This window comes from Nymphalis io, chromosome 24, assembly GCF_905147045.1.
Source record: "Nymphalis io chromosome 24, ilAglIoxx1.1, whole genome shotgun sequence".
Taxonomy (NCBI): Eukaryota; Metazoa; Arthropoda; class Insecta; order Lepidoptera; family Nymphalidae; genus Nymphalis; species Nymphalis io.
Window position 1 is genome coordinate 1,477,155 of NC_065911.1, and position 23,015 is coordinate 1,500,169.

The 23,015-nt window shown below is 33.5% G+C and overlaps 1 protein-coding gene and 2 non-coding genes across 5 annotated transcripts in view; 2 read left to right on the forward strand and 1 right to left on the reverse strand.

The window, feature by feature from the left end:
* The window catches only part of LOC126777961 (talin-1-like), a 50,157-nt gene that overhangs the window by 13,980 nt on the left and 13,162 nt on the right, over window positions 1-23,015 (forward strand). Inside the window, exons 21-62 of one of the 3 annotated variants that reach the window (XM_050501283.1) lie at window positions 337-453; window positions 558-719; window positions 1,067-1,280; window positions 1,390-1,532; window positions 2,094-2,202; window positions 2,624-2,701; window positions 2,799-2,920; window positions 3,333-3,425; window positions 3,928-4,086; window positions 4,196-4,409; window positions 4,669-4,811; window positions 5,148-5,256; window positions 5,458-5,535; window positions 5,651-5,772; window positions 5,853-5,945; window positions 6,127-6,285; window positions 6,377-6,590; window positions 6,701-6,858; window positions 6,981-7,089; window positions 7,353-7,430; window positions 7,682-7,797; window positions 9,075-9,167; window positions 9,882-10,040; window positions 10,456-10,666; window positions 11,323-11,453; window positions 11,824-11,929; window positions 12,671-12,748; window positions 13,576-13,697; window positions 14,507-14,599; window positions 15,335-15,493; window positions 15,598-15,811; window positions 16,606-16,688; window positions 16,945-17,082; window positions 17,503-17,628; window positions 18,217-18,336; window positions 18,473-18,562; window positions 19,082-19,201; window positions 19,751-19,869; window positions 20,841-20,979; window positions 21,734-21,885; window positions 22,047-22,176; window positions 22,482-22,633. In XM_050501283.1, coding sequence (XP_050357240.1) covers window positions 337-453; window positions 558-719; window positions 1,067-1,280; window positions 1,390-1,532; window positions 2,094-2,202; window positions 2,624-2,701; window positions 2,799-2,920; window positions 3,333-3,425; window positions 3,928-4,086; window positions 4,196-4,409; window positions 4,669-4,811; window positions 5,148-5,256; window positions 5,458-5,535; window positions 5,651-5,772; window positions 5,853-5,945; window positions 6,127-6,285; window positions 6,377-6,590; window positions 6,701-6,858; window positions 6,981-7,089; window positions 7,353-7,430; window positions 7,682-7,797; window positions 9,075-9,167; window positions 9,882-10,040; window positions 10,456-10,666; window positions 11,323-11,453; window positions 11,824-11,929; window positions 12,671-12,748; window positions 13,576-13,697; window positions 14,507-14,599; window positions 15,335-15,493; window positions 15,598-15,811; window positions 16,606-16,688; window positions 16,945-17,082; window positions 17,503-17,628; window positions 18,217-18,336; window positions 18,473-18,562; window positions 19,082-19,201; window positions 19,751-19,869; window positions 20,841-20,979; window positions 21,734-21,885; window positions 22,047-22,176; window positions 22,482-22,633 — 5,525 coding nt within the window. The remainder of the gene's footprint in view (window positions 1-336; window positions 454-557; window positions 720-1,066; window positions 1,281-1,389; window positions 1,533-2,093; window positions 2,203-2,623; window positions 2,702-2,798; window positions 2,921-3,332; window positions 3,426-3,927; window positions 4,087-4,195; window positions 4,410-4,668; window positions 4,812-5,147; window positions 5,257-5,457; window positions 5,536-5,650; window positions 5,773-5,852; window positions 5,946-6,126; window positions 6,286-6,376; window positions 6,591-6,700; window positions 6,859-6,980; window positions 7,090-7,352; window positions 7,431-7,681; window positions 7,798-9,074; window positions 9,168-9,881; window positions 10,041-10,455; window positions 10,667-11,322; window positions 11,454-11,823; window positions 11,930-12,670; window positions 12,749-13,575; window positions 13,698-14,506; window positions 14,600-15,334; window positions 15,494-15,597; window positions 15,812-16,605; window positions 16,689-16,944; window positions 17,083-17,502; window positions 17,629-18,216; window positions 18,337-18,472; window positions 18,563-19,081; window positions 19,202-19,750; window positions 19,870-20,840; window positions 20,980-21,733; window positions 21,886-22,046; window positions 22,177-22,481; window positions 22,634-23,015) is intronic. The other 2 variants (XM_050501285.1, XM_050501284.1) reach the window with 2 other exon arrangements.
* On the forward strand, window positions 13,445-13,517 carry Trnar-ccu (transfer RNA arginine (anticodon CCU)). The gene has a single exon. It is a non-coding gene; the product is annotated as a tRNA-Arg (tRNA).
* On the reverse strand, window positions 20,137-20,208 carry Trnap-agg (transfer RNA proline (anticodon AGG)). The gene has a single exon. It is a non-coding gene; the product is annotated as a tRNA-Pro (tRNA).

A 23,015-nucleotide genomic window follows, 5' to 3' on the forward strand; every position in this document is an offset into this window, starting at 1 on the left:
TATTGGATTTTTCTGTCAGAAAATTCTCAGTAGCAGCCCAGATGCACTTGTTCACACTTCCAACTTCTAGACTCCGGTCTGGAAGTTGGAAGTGTGAACAAGTGCCTCGGAAAGCACGTAAAGCCGTTGGTCCTGCTAATCTCTCTTGAGATTGGCCACCGTGGCCGAAATCGGTCTGGAGGACATTATTATTATTATTATAATGTTTATATTAATGGATTTTTTTTTTGGTTAATATCATTGAGCTGATGCTAGAAATACATGTTTTTTAAACACGATATCATATGGTTTTCTTATTTTAAATAAATTATGGATTAATGTCCTATTTTTTTACAGAAAATGCACGACGTAGGTAACTACTACGCAGATGTATCTAAGAAACTTGTTTTTACATTTAATCGACCAAACCACCATACACCAGATACAAATGGCACATTGAACTCTGAAGACCAGGTAGTTATTAATATTTAAACTCAAATAATTTATAATATGTCCTTGCACGAATGTTTATATTTTTTTTACATTTATAATATTAAAAAAAACATACTTTGTTTTAGATTTTAGCAATAGCTAAGGAAATCGGGGAGAAAGTATCCCTACTTCTAATGGAGGCGGATGAATTGAATAATTTAGAATCTAACGATCCTCATTCAGAAATCCTAGATGCTGCAGGAGTGAAGTGCGCTGACGCTACTCAAGGTCTCCTAGCATGTGCTAAGGTTTGTATAGAAATAATATTTTTTAATTCTAAATTTACTTATAATAATCACCTATAATTGTATTTTGTAAATCTTTAAATTCAAAATTTATATTTTAATTTTATATCATAAACTAGTTTTCACCCACGGCTTCGCCCGCGTGTTAAGAGAGGTCTTAAGTGCGTGTGTGGTGTGTTAAATTAGGTATATAATGTCCATTCTTGAGGTTCAAGCTTGCTTTATATTGTATTATGTGAAAGCTTAACAGACAGACGAATTACTTTCGCATTTATAATATTAGTATAGTAGTATATTTCATCTAGGTTTTGATTTTCTAATGTATTTCTCTTTATATTTCAACCATGTAGCTCACAGCACCTACGATCCACGAGCCCCACTGTCAAAGTGCTTTAACAGCAGCGGCCGAGAATCTTTCATCATCAGCTCAGAATCTAGCCTTAACGTACAAACCGTTAGTGGAGAAGCCAGGCAGGCATGGTTTTGCTAAGCAATTAGCTGATCGAGTTTTCGATCTTGCTAAGGCTTTAGATAAACTGAAGGGTGCCTATGCTAACCTAAATGGTAATTATTACTAAATAACACATCTACTATAGATAAAAGCTTACTTTTATCAGCTTATAACATGAAAATTCAAAGAAGGTGATAAACTAACTCAACTATTGTATTCTAGTGAAAAACAGTGATATCTCTGAAGTTGAAGAATCGAAACTACAACAAAAACAGCGACTACAATTCGTTGTGACGTCACCAGAAACTAAAATTGCTTTGAAAGATGCAGATAATGAATTAAATGAAATGATCAACATGCTAACGGTAAGCTAAAATAATACCAATTATATCCAAAAATATTCTTGCGTCGTTAATTAATAAAAAATTGCATTTTTTCACGTTTTCCTCTGAACACATCTCATTACAATTGTTAACTGAGGGACGTGATACCTCATGATAATTATGGGATGTGTAAACAAATAAGCTTATACATATATAATTATGTGTGAAGCCGAGATGGCCCTGTGGTAAGAACGCGTGAATCTTAACAGATGATCGTGGGTTCAAACCCGGGCAAGCACCACTGAATTTTCATGTGCTTAATTTGTGATTATAATTCATCTCGTGCTTTACGGTGAAGGAAAACATCGTGAGGAAACCTGCATGTGTCTAATTTCACTGAAATTCTGCCACATGTGAATTCTACCAACCCGCATTGGAGCAGCGTGGTGGAATAAGCTCCAAACCTTCTCCTCAAAAAGAGGAGAGGAGGCTTTTAGCCCAGCAGTGGGACATTCACAGGCTGTTACGGTATATATAATTATGTGTAAATAAATAATTTTAATCACTGTTACAACTTATAAGAGATGAATTTTTATTTCACAGGAACCAAGTAATCCAAAGAAAACTAAAAACACAGATGCACGACGTATTTTATCTCAAAAAATGGCACAGTTAAATGCGGCAATCGCATCCCTACTCCAAGCTACTTCTGGTAAGATAAAAACTTGGAACACTTAAAAAAAAAAGGGATACAAAAATTTATAAATTTCTATAATATAGTTTCGTCGCAACTTAATGAATATCAAATAACTATATAAACACAACACTTTACGTGGGACAGGATGTAAGTCTGAAACTGGTTTTTTAATCATATTATGCAAGCAGACTGACAGGTGGTAAGTCGTGGTGACCCATAAGCATTAGTAGTGTAAGATATATTAACACCAGATACAAGTACATCGCCAAAGTACCACCAAACTTGGGACACGAGATTTCTTGTGATCTGTCATCCTTCAAACCGAAACACAAATAATTATTGCTGCTTGGCGGTAGAATCTATGATGAGTGGGTGATACCTCATTTTAATAATAAGTAATAATAATAAGTACGTAATGATTACATTTATTCAACAGATGTAGACAACCCTGACTATGATACCGCAGGAGCAGCTGTCAATACTATTTGTCAACTTACTCCAAACATTATCAAAGGTAGTAAATAAAAATAGTTAAAAAACCAAATTGATTCTAAGCTTCAACCATGTAAATTACTTAAATTGATTTCCAAACATATTCAAATAAATTTTAGATACAAAATCTTTACACGGCGATGTCGATGACAAAGCCTGGCAAGAAATAACAGAAAATCTGAAAAATATAGTGGAAGCAACACGAGGACTTTGTGATGGCACGGAAGACTGTAATATTGGGGTAAGTTAATTTTTTTTACAAAAAAATACAAGTTCGTGATATATAAGTATGTGATAGTTTAGTACAGTACAGTAACAGCCAGTTAATGTCCCACTGCTGGGCTAAGGCCTCCTCTCCCTTTTGAGGGGAAGGTTTGGAGCTTATTCCACTACGCTGCCAAAGCGTGTTGGTAAAATACACATATGGCATGATTTCAATGAAATTAGACACATGCAGGCTTCCTCACGATGTTTTCTTTCACCGTCAAGCACGAGATGAATTATAAACACAAATTAAGCACATGCAAATTCAGTGGTGCTTGCCCGGTTTGAACCCACGATCACCGGTTAAGATTCACGCGTTCTAACCACTGGGCCATTCCGGCTTGTGATATTTTATTAATTACCAATCTAATATTTTTCACATACCTCAGGATCTGAACGAGGCTGCAACCAAAATAGCAAGTTCTTCTGGCAAATTAACCTTCATATTTAATCCTCGTCGCAATACAAATAAACAAGATGATGTAAGTGTAATATTCTATGTAACTCTACCTATGTGTAGTCTCACAGACTTTTAAAATACGTAAGGTTTGATTACATCCTAGTTAGAGCCATTTTTTTTTTTATAGAATAGGAAGGTGGACGAGCATATGGGCCACCTGATGGTAAGTGGTCACCAAACGCCCTTAGACATTGGTATTGTAAGAAATGTCAACCATCGCTTACATAGTCAATGCGCCACCAACCTTGGGAACTAAGATTTTATGTCCCTTGTGCCTGTAATTACACTGGCTCACTCACCGTTCAAACCGGAACACAACAATATCAAGTATTGCTGTTTTGCGGTAGAATATCTGATGAGTGGGTGGTACCTACCCAGACGAGCTTGCACAAAGCCCTACCACCAGTGTATTATTAAACATTGCCAACAGATAGCTAATCTGTTGGCAATGTTTAATGGCTAATTATGTTTTGTATACATTTATATTAAATTATAATAGTATCTTTGGGTTATATTTTATGAAGGTTCTAAATCTATCGAGATCTGCTGTGGATCAGACTTCTCGCCTGCTAGCCAATGTGGATCAGCTCGCAAAGAGAGTTGGTGGTGATGAAGGTACCAGACTAGACACAGCTGGAGTGCAAGTGGTTGATGCTGCACAGCAATTGCTAAAGACTGCTGAGGTAACAATAAAATAAGCGATTCAATAAATTTATGAAAATATATAATAAATACATCTTAAGGGAAGCTAAGAAATAATTATTTAATTTCATTGTTTTATATATGTCATAGATAACAGCACCGAGCATGGATGACGCTCGTTGTCAAGCGGTATTACTATCTGCAATTGATCGTCTTTCTGATCGTGCGAAAACTATGGAACAATCTTGGAAGCCATTGATCCAAACACCTGAACATCGTCAATCTGGAGAAATAATTACCCAGGGTCTGAAACAAGTAAATTTAACCCTAGACAGATTGAAAGATGCTTGTCAAGCTGATAATGGTAAGACAGATTCTGAGTGAAAAAAATTCTATACAATTTTGAATTGTTCGAAAGCATTAGCATATGTATTATAAGCTATATGTATATAATATTGTATATAAATGGAAAAAAAAGCAATATTCATTTTAGAAACAAGAAGTTTTGATATAACACAAGATTATAATAGTTGGTCAATATTTTGTTTTCATTAATTTACCATTTTTATATTGCGTTTATTAATATAATTATATAATTTATGTTAAATTTCATTTCGTTATAGGGAAAGATTATGATGTTCCTAGGGTTTGGGAATCCGAAGACCAAAAAAAAGAACGACTTAAATTCATAATCCCTACATCAGCAGCCAAGAATGCTTTGGTGGATGCAGATAAAAAAATACAAGAGATGTTAAATACACAATTGGTAAGCTATTTCCAAACAATAAATCGCTAAAGCGCGTGCCACACAGTACAGTAAATGTAACAAATAAGTTTCAATTAAAAATGTTACATATCTGAAAATTTTACTCAAATCCAAGCTTAAAATTTTATTCTTAATTTGCGCAAAGTTCAAAAAGGTCACAAAAATATATCTAAAACATGAACTGCGTGTAAATAGAATTTCGTTTAATCTTCTAAGAATGAAAAATAATCATAAAGCAAGTTAGATAGAATTATTGTTAGTTTTAATTAAAATAAATGAATTCATTTGATTTTATTATTTACATTTTTATTAACATCATTTTTACTCATCAAATAGTTACCAAATAAAAGCTCCACAACAAGAAATCACAACGCCAGACGACTTTTATCTGAAAAGATGGCGCAATTGAATGCAGCTATTGCCTCCTTAGTCCAGGCAATTTCTGGTAAGTTTTAAATTTAGTGAATTAAGTGTGAAGAACTTAATTAAAAAATCACTAAGATATATAATTCACATATCCAAAATCGTATCATAAAATAAATATTAAAGTAAAGAACTTTTGACTTAAGATGAAATGTACAATTCAGCTTAGAAATAATATGTATAATGAATTCAAGTAATACAAATCAACTTATTTACCTTATAGATGCAGAGAACCCTGATTGTCATACTGCAGGCACTGCCGTTAATACTATATGTCAGCTTACTCCACACATTATCAATGGTAATCATTAACTATTATAAAATACAAATTCAGTAGCACTTTTAATAACTAGACTTAATTAAGTAATACAAATTATAATAAATTTCACGCTATTTAATACAATGAACTATTTCAGATACAAAAGAACTACACGGTAATGTCGATGATAAATCCTGGCACGAAATAACAGAAAATTTGAGAAACATGCTCGAGGCAACACGTGGACTTTGCGGTAACGCTGAAGACTGTAATATTAGGGTAAGTCGATATACATATTCTAACTGAAATAACAAGAAAATGATGAAGAAGAATGTGACATTTATTAATACGTTTCTCAGGAGCTGAATGAGGCCGCATCCAAAATTGCAAATTCTTCTGGAAAATTAACCTTCATATTTAATCCTCGGCGTAATGCAAAAAAAGAAGATGACGTGAGTGTACAATTAAATATCTACTAAAAAGAGATCTATGATATTTTTATTCCTAAAAATAGAACCTAGTCAATGTCTATGTGCTTTAGTGCTCATGTTATCGCTGACAGATTCATTTGATTATTTATTATATAGATTAGTAATCAATAATAATAGCAAGTTTGGTTTTTATTTTACGTAGGTTCTTAACTTATCGAGATCTGCTGTGGATCAAGCTTCCCAACTGCTGGCCAAAGTTGATCAGCTCGCAAACAGTGTTGGTGGAGATGAAGGTACCACACTAGACACAGCTGGAGTGCAAGTCGTTGATGCTGCACAGCAATTGCTGAAGACTGTAGAGGTAAAAATACAACTATAAATCTAAAGAAATATTAAACAAAAATTTCATGTATTAAATAATGATAAAAAGTATTATATATTAAATCTTATAGATAACAGCACCGAGCATGGATGACGCTCGTTGTCAAGCGGTATTACTATCTGCAATAGATCGTCTTTCTGATCGTGCGAAAACTATGGAACAATCTTGGAAGCCATTAGTCCAAGCTCCTGCACACCATAAATCTGGAGAGCTACTAAATCATGGTCTTAATGAATTAAATATAGCTTTAGATAAACTGAAAAAAGCGTGTCAAGCTGATACTGGTAAGACATTATATAATAGTGAAGAATAATGAATGAAGAAACCAAACTATTTTTTGTTAGTTTTGTTTCATTACACATTTAACTTTATTAATGATATAATATTTTAATAGGAAAATATGAAGGTGCTTTCACTGAAAATGAAGCAAGGGATAAAGAACAGAAGGAAAAGGCGCGAATTCATTTTATCACAACATTAAAAGCTGCCAAATCAGCTATGGTTGATTCAGCGAAAGAAATTAAAAATGCAAATCTACCTTCAGATAAAATGGTAATAAATATATTCTTTTATCTTAAAAACTTTTATTAGAATTATATGAGTAATTATCTTTATGTCAATTGTTACACAACTGATAACGTAATGACTCTTAAATAATATCATCAAACTTTCAGTATGAAAAGAACATTAAAAAGAATAATATCCCAGCAACAAATAATTTAATATCTCAAAAGCTAGCGACACTGAATGCCGCTATCGCAACTCTGCTGCAAGCTACTTCAGGTAATATTACATTCATAAAATAAATGCCCTTCAGTACATTTGGTGTTACCATTTACTTGGTCTTGTATATATCTTTCTATTTAACTATCTCAGTTTTATAATTAAAAAATAAAACAAGTAAAAAATTGCTGACAAATAAAAACATTAACTAATAATTAATGGTTTTTAAGTATATTTTTGTAGATTAAATTTGTATTTATTTTCGTGTAAGTTTGAAAGCTTGTTTTGACTTTATATTATATTAACTGCATATTATTATATAGACCGTGAAAGACCTGACTACGATGAAGCTGTAAGAGCAATCAACACTATTTCAACTCTAACTCCCGATATTATAAAAGGTAGCTTGGTTTTATTAAAATTAATTGTTTATCTAAGTAAATTAAGTTTAATAAAAAAACGTTATAAGCTGTTTTTTATTTGTTTGAGCGAAGACCTTCTCACCTTAAGAATGAATCACAAAATTCTTCACCGACGAGTACGACATGACTCATAATTATAAGCACAATTTAAAGTCGTACCGTTTTACTTTAGATACCAAACAAATATATTATGTAAAATTACGTTTTTGAATAATTTGTTTATTTCAAAGATGTAACGCCCCTCCGAAGTACTATGGACGATAAATCATGGAAGAACATAACGGATAATCTGAAATGTATTGTGGACACAACAAGTGAGATTTGTGATAATGTCGACAATCCACAGGTGAGCAACATCTAGACATAATTGTGTGTGTGAATTGCCTTTAGTATCTAAAACGCTGATTAAGTAATTTGTATTTAATCTTAACGCTCCTTGATCGAATACTGCGTCATCGGCTATCACCGACCATTGACTATTCAGATGTTAATAAGACGAAATAATAACAAAATTTTACTTTGGCTTAGATAAAGTTCTGTTGAAAATTCTATATATATACATATGTATGTATAATCATAAACATTTGACAATTTACAAACAATTACATTCAGTTAATTACATATTTTAAATCATTTTACTTCGATACGCTTTGTATGTTTACACGTGTGACCAATGGACTAATTAATTATAGAAGCTGTTCTCGGAATTAAACAACAACGTCTTTAAAGTGAAGTTAGAGCTCTCAGTCTGTGTCTCAACTTGCTTACTTAAGCGGAAAGGAGTTGCATCCTCAACCCTTGCGCCTAACTGTCATATTTTGATATCTTTAATGCTTTTTTACGTTGATTATGCTATTTTGGTTTATTAAATGCTATAATTATATACTATGATAATTACTATATAATTTAAAACTATAATTAATAACGTGCTCCACGCCGATTACGGGTACGGCGGCCAATCTCAAGAGAGATTAGCTAACTGCACAGGATATATTATAGTGTACATATGTGTACGCAAACACAGGTGCACTCTCCCTTAGTCTCATAATCCGATGGGACGGCAATCCGACATGACCGGAAAGAGTTCAAGCGCAAGACCCAACGGCTTTACGTGCTTTCCGAGGCACGGGAGTGTACACACTTCCAACTTCCAGACTCCGGGCTGCTAGCGAGAATTTTCTGACAGAAAAACCCAATAATTTGAACCCAGGACCTCCGGGTCTGCGGCCTAACCTAGCCACTAGACCAACGAGGCAGTCAAATAATTAATAATATATACTGTAATATTTACCTTTTAACCGTGCTTTAACTCAAGTCGTAATATCGGTATTACAAATTAAGTTATACATATTATATTTTGTATATCAGCTCGCTATGCACACACACCGTCTTCACTTCGCGCCAATCCCAATATATATATTCTATTTCCCGCGCTCCGCGATGTGTGTCATACGAGATGACAGATGGTTAGATACACAGATAATATATATTCATATTAGAAAATACTAATTAATACATTATTGTAGATGTGTGTACACTACATATACTGAAATAACTATAATTACTATGTAACTTCATAGAATATGACTACAGGGTTTTAATATTTTCATTTATACTTTTCAGGAATTAAAACAATCAGCATCTAAATTTGCGAACTCCGTTAGTAAGCTGACTTACGTTTTCAATCCACGCAATAATCAAAAGAAGGAAAACCAGGTGAGACACCAAAACTTTTAATATTTATGAGCAAATACTAATACTATACTGGTGGTAGAGCTTTGTACAAGCTCGTTTGGGTCGGTACCACCCACTCATCTGATATTCTACCGCAAAACAGCAGTACTTGGTATTGTTGTGTTCCGGTTTAAAGGGTGTGAGCCAGTGTAATTACAGGCACAAGGGACATAACATCTTAGTTCCCAAGTTTGGTGGTGCATTGGTGATGTAAGCGATGGTTAACATTTCTTGCAATGCCAATGTCTAAGGGCATTTGGTGACCACTTACCATCAGGTGGCCCATATGCTCGTCCGCCTTCCTATACTATTAAAAAAAAAATTATATATGTACATAAATTATATATATTTAAATATCTATTTATTTCGTGTATCTCAGAAGCGACTCTTACAATTGGCTCTGTATATAGTTTGCTATTTGTTTATAGTATTTCTTCAAAAAACGGAATTATTCACAAAAACTTAACTAATTCTAATATGGCCGCTCTGGTAATATGACTCATACATGACACATGAAAATCAAAGTGCTTTAAAAGCTATTATTTTATCCTTAATTCCTTTTTTGACATGAATAGATAATTATTTATATCATCTTGGCTTTTAGTATATAAGGATATAATTGTGACAACCGCCTCAGTACTTATATATTAATTTAGAAATATTACTTTGTATAGCAAGCCGCATTGTTTTCAACAGATTCTAGATTTATCAAGAGACGCAGTTGAACAGATTTCATTGTTATTATCAAACGTTTATCAACTTGCTGAGGGAGTTGACGGTGATGATGGTGAAAAGCTTGACAAAGCTGGAGTGAGCGTTGTCGATTCTGCACAGATGCTGTTGAAAATTGCTGAGGTATTTTATAATAAACTCTAATGTATACATTTTTTATATTTTATTTTGGTAAGTAACTACCACCCAAAAATATACGCAAAAAGTTAATGGACCAATTCAGGTTTGTATACACTGGCTCACTCTTCAAACCGAAAAAAGTAAATATGCCGAAAATCCTCTAAACAATTTTTATTCATATATATTTTATCAATATTTTTATTAAATAGAGTGTGACGTCAGCATTTCATACGTCCCCCGAGGCACGGAAAATTGACAATTTCCAAAACCAGGCCGATACTGTCCTCAGTATTGTAAGTGTTACGGTCCTCTTCATAAAGATAACTGTGACGGTCAAATTTAGGCCGACGGTATCTGCAGGTTAAAAAACTAGCCATTCGTCCACCGAGCTAGTTGATACAATTCAATTTACTTTCAGATCACATCACCAAATATGAGCAATGAACACTGCCAAGCGGCATTACTGTCATCGATAGATCAGGTCTCAAGCCTTGCTGAAGATCTTAAAACAACTTGGAAACCACTCGTGCAAACACCGAAACATCGTCCAATTGGAAAACAACTTGATCAGAATCTTAATATAGTTCAAACTACACTAGACAAGTTAAGGGTAGCTTGTCAGGAAATTGGTATGTTAAGAAAGTAAATAAAAAAATTTGGACATTCCATGTCAGACAATCAAAGACCAGCTATCTACGCAGACGATATGGTGCACGATAGCACAGCGTTAGTGCTTTCTATGGGTCAGAAGTGTATCTGCCAGTTTCAAAACACCAGGCTGCTATAATGAATTAATTGACAGATAAATCCAATTTCATTTATTAGCTCAGTCCATTTGAACCCAACCTTAAAATACTTTCTAGTCTTGAGTTACGTACTCTAGTAAAAATATTATATAATTTATTTTTTTTATATTTTAATAAAAATGTATTTCGACCAACATCATATTATAAATATAAATTTTCATACCTTTGCAATAGCCTTTATTAAAATCAAGTAAAGTAAAATAACCGCCATTCACTAAATCCTACTGGACTGGCTGGACTAGGGTATCCTTTTAAGCAAAAGGTTTCAAGTTCATTCCAACACGCTATACCAGTACGTCTAAATTATGCAAGTTGTCAACCGTTGCATGTAGGTTGCCTTACGACGTTTTCTGCTAAATACATAATGAAACTTATAATCACTTATTAAGCACACATAAACTCAGCTTACAACGACTTCAATTAAGCTCCACGTTATTATCCATCCTTAATTTTATGTAACAATAATTTTAATATCATAGAAGACGTTGAAGAATCTAAGCCTTATCAACTAAGCGATTTATCTGATGCGAAGAACAAAATCAAAGAAGCTGAGAAGTTATTTTCAGAGGATAAAATGTATGAGCAACGAGCCTTACAAGCAGGAAACAAGGTATGACGTAATCTAAACTAATTGAATATATATATTTTCCTTAATATGGCAACAATTAATGCTATATGAAAGATAGAGGTTAGTCACGTTTCAATAATATGATTGACAAGATGAAATGGCTTACTGGAGAAAAACTCCCGCATTTGTATACCCTTTGTCAAAAATTTTAATATTCTAAAAGAACAATATAAAATATGGCTAAAGTTTATAAAGACAAAGTAAGCTAGTTATTTATTAAGGAAATGAAAAAAACTGGGAATTATTTAGCAGAAAATATTAATATTTTTTTTATAACCCGATCCGAGATCCGTCAAGGACATTTCGGGGTTGCACATAGTTTTCAATGTAATAATAATGCATTCACTTTCAGAACATTGTGACAGCTGATAAGCCTGTATTAGAAAAACGTCGACAGCTCTCCCAAAAGTTAGCTCAACTCAACGAAGCCGTTGCTCTTCTATTACAAGCAATGTTAGGTAAGTTAATTGATAAATAATAAAAAAAAATAAGATATTTTTTGTTTATTTATCATTTATTGCACACAATTTACAAACATATAAAAGAACAAGTAGTACATATAGTATGCAAAGGCGGCCTTATCACTTACAATGATCTCATCCAGGCAACCTCTGTAAAGAGAAATGTTTGTTTTTTTATAGCCAGGATCATTAATCGGGCATAGTGTGCGAACAAGTAAAATTCATTGAAAGCCTATAAACTTTATACAAATATGTAAAATAAAAACATACATACATACATGTAAACTTATATAAGGTATAAATAACCATATAAATATACACATATACAACATGGTCTAGTTACATTGATAGATAATAATTATGCAAACGACTCTTAAAAATATGTACGGTTTCAGATTGACGAATTTCTCGTTATGAAGATATGTTATACTTTCTGCCTTTATTCTTTATTATTTTTATCAATTTATCATAAAATAAAACAGTAAGACGTAGAATAAAACAAAGCTTATTTACTGGGCTAAAGGCCTCCTCTCCTCTTTTTGAGGAGAAGGTTATTTACTTACAAAGTATATATTATATTATAAGCAGACAGAAACAAAACAGTCACTTGGTCAACTGTTTTTTTTTTGCTAGCTATTGATGAGATTAAGTGTGAACATATAAATATTGAAACTCATTTTATCTCGACCAATGGGCGAACGCCGGTTTTTGATTATTGAACGAATGTCGTTCTTACAGATCGTGAGAATCCCGACTACGAGAACGCAAAACAAACAATAAGTATTATATCGAACTTAACACCAGATATTGTTCAAGGTAATAATAATAAATAGTAGAAACAATCAAACAGTAAAAACAGTAACAGCCTGTTAATGTCCCACTGCTGGGCTAAGGCCTCCTCTCCGTTTTGAGGAGAAGGTTTTGTAGCTCATTCCAACACGCTGCTCCAATGCGGGTTGGTAGAATACACATGTTGCGTAATTTTAATGAAATTAGACACATGCAGGTTTCATCACGTTTTCCTTCACCGTCAAGCACGAGATGAATTATAAACACAAATTAAGTAAATAAATCATGCGTCAAATAAGAACCTTTTCCTTCTTTTCTAAGCGTTCTAAGCTTTAGATTTTTTATAAATGGGTCACCTGATAAGTGGTTCACATCTTCCATAGCCATATACGTAGATCTATACATCGCCGTTTGCGTTGGCAGATTTGGGAACTAAGGTGCTATGTTAAATGTGCCTGTAGTGACACTGGCTAAGTCAGGCAATATGTGATGAATGGGTGGTACCCAGATAGGCATGCACAAAGTCCTACCACCAAGTAAACGAAATTAAACAAAGCAAACATCTTAGCTCAATACCATTGCAGTTTGACCTGGGAGTTAAACCTAAAACCTGTTGGTCCTCAAAGGAAGCAGTTACTTACAAATAATTTGCTTACTCAATTAAAAATATAAAAGAAAAACTAACCACAATAACGATTCAATATATACGTTCTCTCGTCATAAGCCCCTGTGGCCTAATGGATAAGGCATCGGCCTCCTAAGCCGGGGATTGTGGGTTCGAGTCCCACCAGGGGTAGCTCAACTTTTATTTTTTAAGAACAACCTTTAATATTATTTTCAATACATTTTCCTAGAAACTATCAACCTACAAGGTAGTATGGACGACAACTCCCGTGAAATATTATTTAAAGAAGCCAAAGATTTATGCAGCGCAAGCCAGGAGATCTGCTCTAGCGTTGAGAATAACAATCTAGAGGTCAGTATTGGTTCAATCCGCAGATATTCAAAGATAAAATCTGAACTGCAACGATATATTGACTGATAATATTGAAGCGACAATATTGATATTATAAAAATAATAATATCCTGGGACATTTTTCACACACAGCCATCTGATCCCAAATTAAGCTTGAACAAAGCTTGTGCTATGGAAACCAGACAACTGATATGTAGTATATACTACTTTTCTTTTGTAAATACATACTTATTTAGATAATTACACCCAGACTCAGGACAAACAGACATGTTCATGCACACAAAAGTCTGTCCTGGGTGGGAATCGAACCCACAACCTTCGGCGTGAAAAGGCAAGTATCTACCAACCACGCCAACCGGCTCGTCAAATTATGAAATAGTCGATAGTTATAAAAATGTCGGTATGGAAATAGGCTACGAGTATATTGAAAATAGACTAACTAAAGTCATAATCATATTTTTTTAAAGTTATTCCTTTTTCAAAAGCATTTAAATATGAATATTTTTTTTTATTTTAAATATGAAATAAAAAATATAACAATATTGAGTTAGCTCAACTCCAAAATATTAACGTTATTGAAAACACCTTGCAAACACTAAACGCGGCAGACATACATATATATACCAATTGTCGAATCGTTTCTTTTTAACGATATATAAGTTAAATCGCATAATCGCCATCTATCGGCGAGTTACAACAAAGTGTATAGTATATAAATTAAGTCAAGTTTATTTGTATCTACCTGTGTCCTACGGTTGCGCCTTAGCTAACCCAGCTGTGACGATGATTCGGTTGTATTTTGTTTATAGGAACTCAATAAGGCTGCTACCAAATACGCTCAATCATCAGGCAAAATACACTTCATTGTTAGCCCTCGCTCGTATCCGAACAAAGAAAAAAAGGTACGTATATTATTCAGGGTCCTTAAGGGCTATTTTATAAGAACAAACTTGAAACTCGTCGCAGGAAATGATCGTGAAATGTCAGAAAGTGATATGCGACACTGACCATAATGATTATAATATTTCAAGAATATCCTCAAAGTAGTATATCACCATAAGTCGGATGTGAACATTTTACGGGTGAGTAATGAAGTTCTTACAGAATAGCAATGTCACTTGATATTATAAAACAAATGACATGTTTTCGTTTTACAAACAACGGACAAAATCATTTATTTAATTATTTAATAAGCAAACTCACAACACATATTACACAATAACACACATTATGTATATCAATTGTAAGTGTACATAACATTCATAGATTATCACGTAAACACACTTTTATGTACACTAATAATAATGTCCTGCAGACCGATTTCGGCCACGGCGGCCAATCTCAAGAGAGATTAGCCAACTACGCAGGAGATATTATAGTGCACAAGTATGTGCGTAAACACAGGTTCATTCTCTTCCCTCACTCTCATAATCCGACACGACCGGATAGAGTTCAGGCGCAGAACCAATGGCATTTACGTGCTTTCCGAGGCACGGGAGTGTACAAACTTCCAACTTCATGAAAACTATTTATATATTTATACACGACATAATTCATTCGTCATATTATTGCCAGACATGATTACTGGTGGTAAAAAATCCCTCGACTTCTGCAACATAACTCAATTTCAATTTTAGATTCTAGATATATCACGATCTGCTTGTGAGAGGACATCTCTGATGCTTTCCCGCGTGTCCCGTCTCGCTGAGATCATTGGAGGGAATGAGGGTGAAAATCTGGATATATCTGGTGCCAGGGTTGCTGATTCAGCACAGACACTTCTGAGTACTGCACAGGTAATTCTTTAAATAAATGAATAAGTTGCATGTATTAAAAAAAAACAATGAAATAATTCTCAAAACTATTCCAAATACAAAAAAAAAACTTTAAATACGATTAGGTGACATCACCGTCCATCAGCGATCGTAACTGCCAATCGGCGTTAGCATCGTCCGCTGATACACTATCAGACATGGCTCACGACTTGGCAAACATCTGGAAGCCATTGATCCAGAATCCGAAGACTAAACAAATTGGAGAACAACTTACCAGAGACATAGATCTATTAAGGAATGAACTTGATGTACTCAAAGAGACTTGTCAAGATAATACTGGTATAGTTTTAGCAAGATTTATTGATAAAGTTAATTATAACGTAATTTTTATACAAGGCGTTCAAGTAAATTCTATTAAGCTTTTTGGCTTGTGAAAATTGCAAAAATATCGTTGAAGTTATTGACAAATATAATTTTTTTACAAAAAAGTATTCCTTTATATATCTTATTATTTCAACATTTTTGTTAAATAACTAAGATGTTATTGTTGTTATGTTTTATATACTTGTTTGTGTTTTGACGGGCCGGTCGGCGTGGTTGGTAGATACTCGCCTTTCACGCCGAAGGTTGTGGGTTCTATTCCCACCCAGGACAGAAATTTGTGTGCATGAACATGTCTGTTCGTCCTGAGTTTGAGTGTAATTATCTATATAAGTATGTAATAATAATATCCTGGGACATTATTCACACGGCCATCTTATCCCAAACTATGCAGAGCTTATACTATCGAAATCAGACAACTGATATACTATATATACTACTTTTCTTTTGTAAATACATACTTGTACGTCTGTTCTGGGTGGGAATCGAACCCACAATTTTGAGCGTGAAAGGCAAGTGTCTATCAACCACGCCAACCAGCCCGTCAACCCGCCAATGTATTTACAAAAGTAGTATATGTAGTACATCAGTTGTCTGGTTTCCATCGTACGAGCACTGCTTAGTTTGGGATCAGATGGCCGTGTGTGAATAATGTCCCAGGATATTATTATACTATTATTATTAAATAGCAATTATCGAAATAATTATGTTTGTGTATTTAAATTATTATTATTTTTTACAATGAATTTTAGATTTTAATGAGCCTTTAGAACCGACACAGATTTCACAACAACAAACAATACGAGCCCATAAAAAGGAAACGGTTCCCAATATCGTAAGTATAACCAACTATTGAAGAAAAAAACCAAAAACTTCGAACTTCGAAACTTACGTTCGATCGAATATCGAATTTAATTTTTTATAACAAATTTATCAAACACTTTGTTTTATAAGGTATATCTTTTAAATCAAGATCACCTACAGTTAACATACAATTTTATTTCACATTACCTTACTCATAGGTTTTAGGTTAAAATTAAATTTTAACTAAATATAACGTGTCATTTTAAATATACTTTTAATGCCCTCAGCAAGACAACATGGAAAATATTGATATGCTTTTAGAAGATATATACAAAAATACTAAAGGAGACAATAAACAGCATCCGATAGTTATCGAAGACACACCTCTGAGGCAGTTAGCCAGCAAGATTATGGAGTCTGCAAAGGTTGTTAAATTTTTATTTAAGTATTTTTTTCCTATGAACAATTTGATTATACATTTACTCCATTTCAATGATACCTAATGTACTATATATAATTTAATATGATCTGAAAGAGTCGCAATATTCACTTTACAGAAATTAAGAGATATATACGATTACCCAAATTTAACTTTAATTTCAGCCATTGATTTTGCCTGAGATGGGAATAATTAAAATATTTATTTAATGTAAGGCTGGAATTAAATTACATTACCTAAGTGTCCCAGTTAGTTCTAGTTAGTTTTTCTTGCCGGTTCTTCTCGGTAGAATCCACATTCAGACCCGTAGCTCTTGGTGGTTCATAAGTACTTATAAAAGTCTATTTGAATAAAAAATATTTTGATTTGATTTTAATTTTGAAAACAATAAAATATCTTTTCCCAGGCTAAATCGGAATCTAATAAATACTCCGCTGATGAGCGTAAAAGATTTGCTGATATTGCAAATCAATTGGCCGCTGCTATTAATAAACTTGATATTGCCAATGCAAGGTGTCGTGACACCCCGTTTGTAAGTATATTTTTACCAGAATATGAAACACTTAAGAAAAATGTTAAAGACAAAACACATTGTGATATAATATGTGCCGCGTGTAGATGTAAATAACGTAACGTTCATTTGTGATTGAATACGTTGGAAGGAATAAAGCACATAAATTAAAATATTAACGATTTTGAAAGTATTCAGTATAACCCATATCACTGTTGGTAGGGCTTGTGCAAGGTCGTCTGGGTAAGTACCACCCACTTATCAGATATTCTACCGCAAAACAGCAGTACTTGGTATTGTTGTGTTCCGGTTTAAATGGTGAGTGAGCCAGTGTAACATGCATAGGACATAACATCTTAGTTCCCAACGTTGGTAGCGCATTACCGATGTAAACGATGGTTAACATTTCTTACAATGCCAATATCTATGGGCGTTTGTGACCACTTACCATAAGGTTCTCATATATCATATGCTCGTCCGTCTACCTATTCTATAAAAAAACACGTATGTAATTTGTATCATGCTCGTGTCAATGGAGAGGCCAATGTCCAACAGTGGACGAAAAAGAAATGATGACGATAGATTATGATAATGATGATCTATTTTCAGAGCTCAAGGCAGAAAAACGAAAGAGCACTGCAGTTAGAAAATGCAATACTGAATCTTCAATTAATATGTATTCAATCTCGTCAGAAAGATGGTGAAATTAGCAATATCGTTGATTTAACGGTTGGTTATGAATTTATATATCTTCAAGCGAATACTTTCTTAGTTAACTGATAAACTGAAGGCACATCAAGCTAATATTCTAATAAGACTCTGAAATTCTGCTACTAATAAAATATATTTTTAATTACGTATTTAGGAGTTCGTCGATGACGTCACATCCGCAGTGAACGATTTACATAGTACCACGAAGGGAATCAAACAAGAACATGAAAGAGACGCTATCAAGGTATAAATCAAATAAATGAAAATGTCTGTTTTCACTTACAAAATAATTTACATTATTTGGAACCCCCAATTCATTAATAAATACCGGGAGCAAATATATTTATATTTGCTTGTGTACCGGTGTTTTATATACCGTAACTGTAAATTAGTGAAATATTTTATACAAAAACAAAAGAAAAGCGTGCAGTTAATTCTATATGGCTGTGTAAGTGTGCGTGAATGTTATGTATGTTGTGTGGGCGTGCACGGCTTGAGTCATAATTGAATGTATACATTTATGTAACTTAATCAATAATGCTAAGGTTCTTGATTTCAATTAAGTTAAATTAGTTTATAAATATAACGTTAGCATGCGCAGGCGATCCCGTGACGCCCACCGTGAGACGGTGAGGGAACCGCTGGTTTTTGGTGCCTGCAGTGGTGGCGAGTCGTACATACCCCTCGATCTTATGTGGGGGAAACGCGTAAAAGCGTTTTTTTCAGCAAAAAAAAAGTTTATAAATTTAATTTTAAATTACAGGAAATAAACAATAAATGCCAGCAAATACAAGAAAACGCTACGAAACTTATGAATCCACAGAATTCAAATAAAGATGGAAACATGTTTGACGATGTACTTCAAATTGATCAATTCGCAATGGTAGGACTTCTGTTTATTTAAAATATATATTATGTATTTCATTTTATTAGCATAATTATTTAATCGTAACCGATGATCGTGGGTTCATACCCAGGCAAGCACCGCTGAATTTTCATGTGCTTAATTTGTGATTATAATTCATATAATTATCATATAATGTTTTCCATCACCGTAAAGCACGAGGCTTTACGGTGATGGAAAACATCGTGAGGAAACCTGCATGTGTCTAATTTCATTAAAATTCTGCCACATGTGTATTCCACCGTGTACATTCCACATGTGTATTCACATGTGAATAAGCTCTAAACCTTCTCCTCAAAAAGTGAGAGGAGGCCTTTAGCCCAGCAGTGGGACATTCACGGGCTGTTACGGTTATTATGTATTAAAAAAAATCAAGTTAGTTAAGTTAATTTCAAGATACTCACTAGAATTGATATGTAAATAACAAATTACACTGACGTAATTTTACTAGAAGTCTTGGTTAGTTACCACCGAGCGCTATGATGATTTGAATGACACATAAAAATTACATTATAATCTCCATTTTAGGACTGCGATGATCAGGTGCAATCAATAAATGAAGCGTTACCTAAAATTGATGATGAGAATACAAGACAAATTATTAAGAATAAACTTAATGCTATCGAAGAGAAATGTAATCTGCTAAGGTATGTTTTATTAATTGATACTTTACTTTTAACTATAAATTACAGGTACACGTACTACTCGGGTAAATAGTTATATGATTATCAGTAAATCTATTTTGTTTATACGAATAACTACCCTATATACGCTAAATTAAAATGAAAGTATAAATAGTTTTAGATTTATTATATATTTTTCAAATTCAACAAAAAATCAATACCAATGAAGTTACAAAATAAAAACTGATGAGGTTCAAAATAAAATATAATAAAGTAAAATCAAAAGTGATCGGGCTCGTCCGGGATTTGAACCCGGGACCTCTCGCACCCTAAGCGAAAATCATACCCCTAGACCAACGAGCCGCTTGACAAAGTATTTGAATTTACTTATAAATAATAATTCCATGACTACTTTTTCTTATAACATTCTCTTATATAAACATCAACATGTTTATTCATTTTTATTTATTTATTAAGGTTCACCAACAGTTGTATACACTAAATATAACACTTAATACATTTAAAAATATATATACATAGAATAGCGTTACAATTAATTATAGGTAAACACAGCTTGTAATTAAACATAAAAAAAATATAATAAAAAGTTTAATTAATCATACAGTTTCGAATTACGTTCAAATTATGATACCCAGTTTATCTGTCCTCCTAAAATTAATACAAATATTTACTGCGATATACATATCACCTTTTTTATTTTACTTTCTTATAAGTGGGCTACCTGATGGTAAGTGGTCACCACCATAGACATTAGTATTGAAGGAAATACTAAGCATTTATTTAATCACTAATAAGTTAACTTTGGGAAATAGAAAGTTATGTTTGTGCCTATAGATATACTAGTTCATTCATCAAGTTTACTGTTTAGTATAGATATCTGATGGATGGTACCAAGTAACATTAAGGTAATATGAAGGTACCACTTTTTTCTTGTATTGAAAGATGAGTTCGAAATAATTAATGTCTGATAATAGTTTTGCGGCCAAGAGCAGCATCTCAAACGCTGAAAGTGCTACTCTAGAAGAAACTCTAAGAAATCTTGAAGACGTTGAGAAAAAGATTGAAGTAATTATGAAACCTGATGATGGCATAACAGAACATGAAAACCAAAGTGTAAGTTCATTAAATTTTCGTTACTTATATTTCATTTGCTGAGATCGTGCAATGGATGGAACACAAGAATCTTAAACAAAGACTGAACATTACGCATGATAATAATTATTTTGATTGTTAAAAAGATTAGCTGACTGATTCTTGCTGGTTTTTCTCGATAGAATCTTAATTCTGAATCAGTGATAGCTTCATAATAAAATTGAAATTGTAATAAAATATATAAATGATTCAAAATTGCTTGTTAGAGCCTACTTGAGTGAAGTATATTTTGGCTTTGACTTTGAACTTGAACTTGTAAAACCACACCTCTGTATATTAATGAACTAAATTGTGTTTATGATTCCTTTCGTGCATGTGTCTGATGTGCCCATTAACTCTCAAAAAGGAGGAGGTGTTTCGCTGTTACCTATAATAATAATAATATCCTAGGACAATATTCAAACAAGGCCATCTGATCCCAAACTAAGCAGAGCTTGTACTATGGCAACCAGACAACTGATATACTACATACACTATTTTTCTTTTGTAAATATATACTTATATAGATAATTAAACCCAGACTAAAAACAAACAGATATGTTTATAAGCACAAATGTCTACCTGGGTGGGAATCGAACCCACGACATGGTGCGCGAAAAACAAGTATCTACCAACCACGAAACCGGCTCAAAATCTCAGCTTAAGTCTACCAGGTTATTTACAGGTTTCAGGTATTTCATACGATTATAATGAACTGTTTATTTTTTACTTAAAGATAACAAATAACAACAAGCAGACAATACAAACTGCTCAATCATCATTAGCGACAGTTATCGCGGCTGGCAATGATAACAAACTTCCGAAGGCTTTGGCGCGGTACGCAACACAAATGAAAAGTATTAACCAAACCAATGGAAGAAATAGCAAGTAAGAACATTTCGTTTTTAAACTAAGCCTTCATAGTGGAATATAACGGTATTTTAAAATTATTCTTATGTATTACAATCAAAATTATATAAACTCTGAAAAATACGTTCCTTAAATAAATAATGACAAATAAAAATTGATAATTCATTTTATGTTTTAAGGTTAAAGGAACATCTCGATAGATTATTAGATGCACTCAAGATGCAAATCACGGCAAAGAATCGACGAGTTGTGACGTGGCAGGATGTGAACGACGGAGAAGTTTCTGAAATCACAGGGAAGATATTAAAGGTAATTAAAAAAGTTGTCTCACAGACTTGTCCATACTTCTCCACACTCAAGAACTTAGCGGTTTAGTCCTAGTACCAGATTCCTGGTAAAAATACCACAAGACAATCAATTGTTTTTTTTTTATTCGTATATTTTAAGTGTTATTTCATCTTTCTTTCATTGTCATATCATATCATCTTAAGTTTGTTCTAAAATTATTATTAATAAGGTAACTTGTTTTCACAATTTCGATTTTAATATTAAGATTGGAATAATAAATCGCCTTTCAATAAATCAAATCATCAAAATCTATGTTTGATTTTTAGGAGCTAGAAAGCTATGCGCAAGATATACAACATGGTCATCAAGTTGACAATAGAACGCCCACTGCCTTAAACGAAAACCTCCAGGTCGTAAATGACAGTGATATAAAGTGCTTACTTACACCAAATACATCAACTGTAACGGGTGATGAAAGGTGAGTAGCGGAAGTCGTATTTAGTAGGATTATTTGGGCTGTGTCACCGCTAACCTCAAATTTAAATAACTGTTTATTATGGGGAATAAATTAAATAAGCGAACTACGCTCTAGGCAGTTAACAAAAATGGCGCAATTAAAATAAAATCCGAGATGTCCGACGCGAAAGGAAATAATGCAAGCGGTATTGCATTGATAAATGATTTATGCCTTTATCATCATCAACAGCCAATCATCGTCCACTGCTGAACATAGGCCTCTCCCAAGGTACGCCAAAGCTCCCGGTTCTCCGCCTTCCGCATCCAATCAGTGCCCGTCACCTTCTTAAAGTCATCGGTCCACCTGGCTGGAGGGCGCCCTACGCTGCGTTTGCCAATCCGCG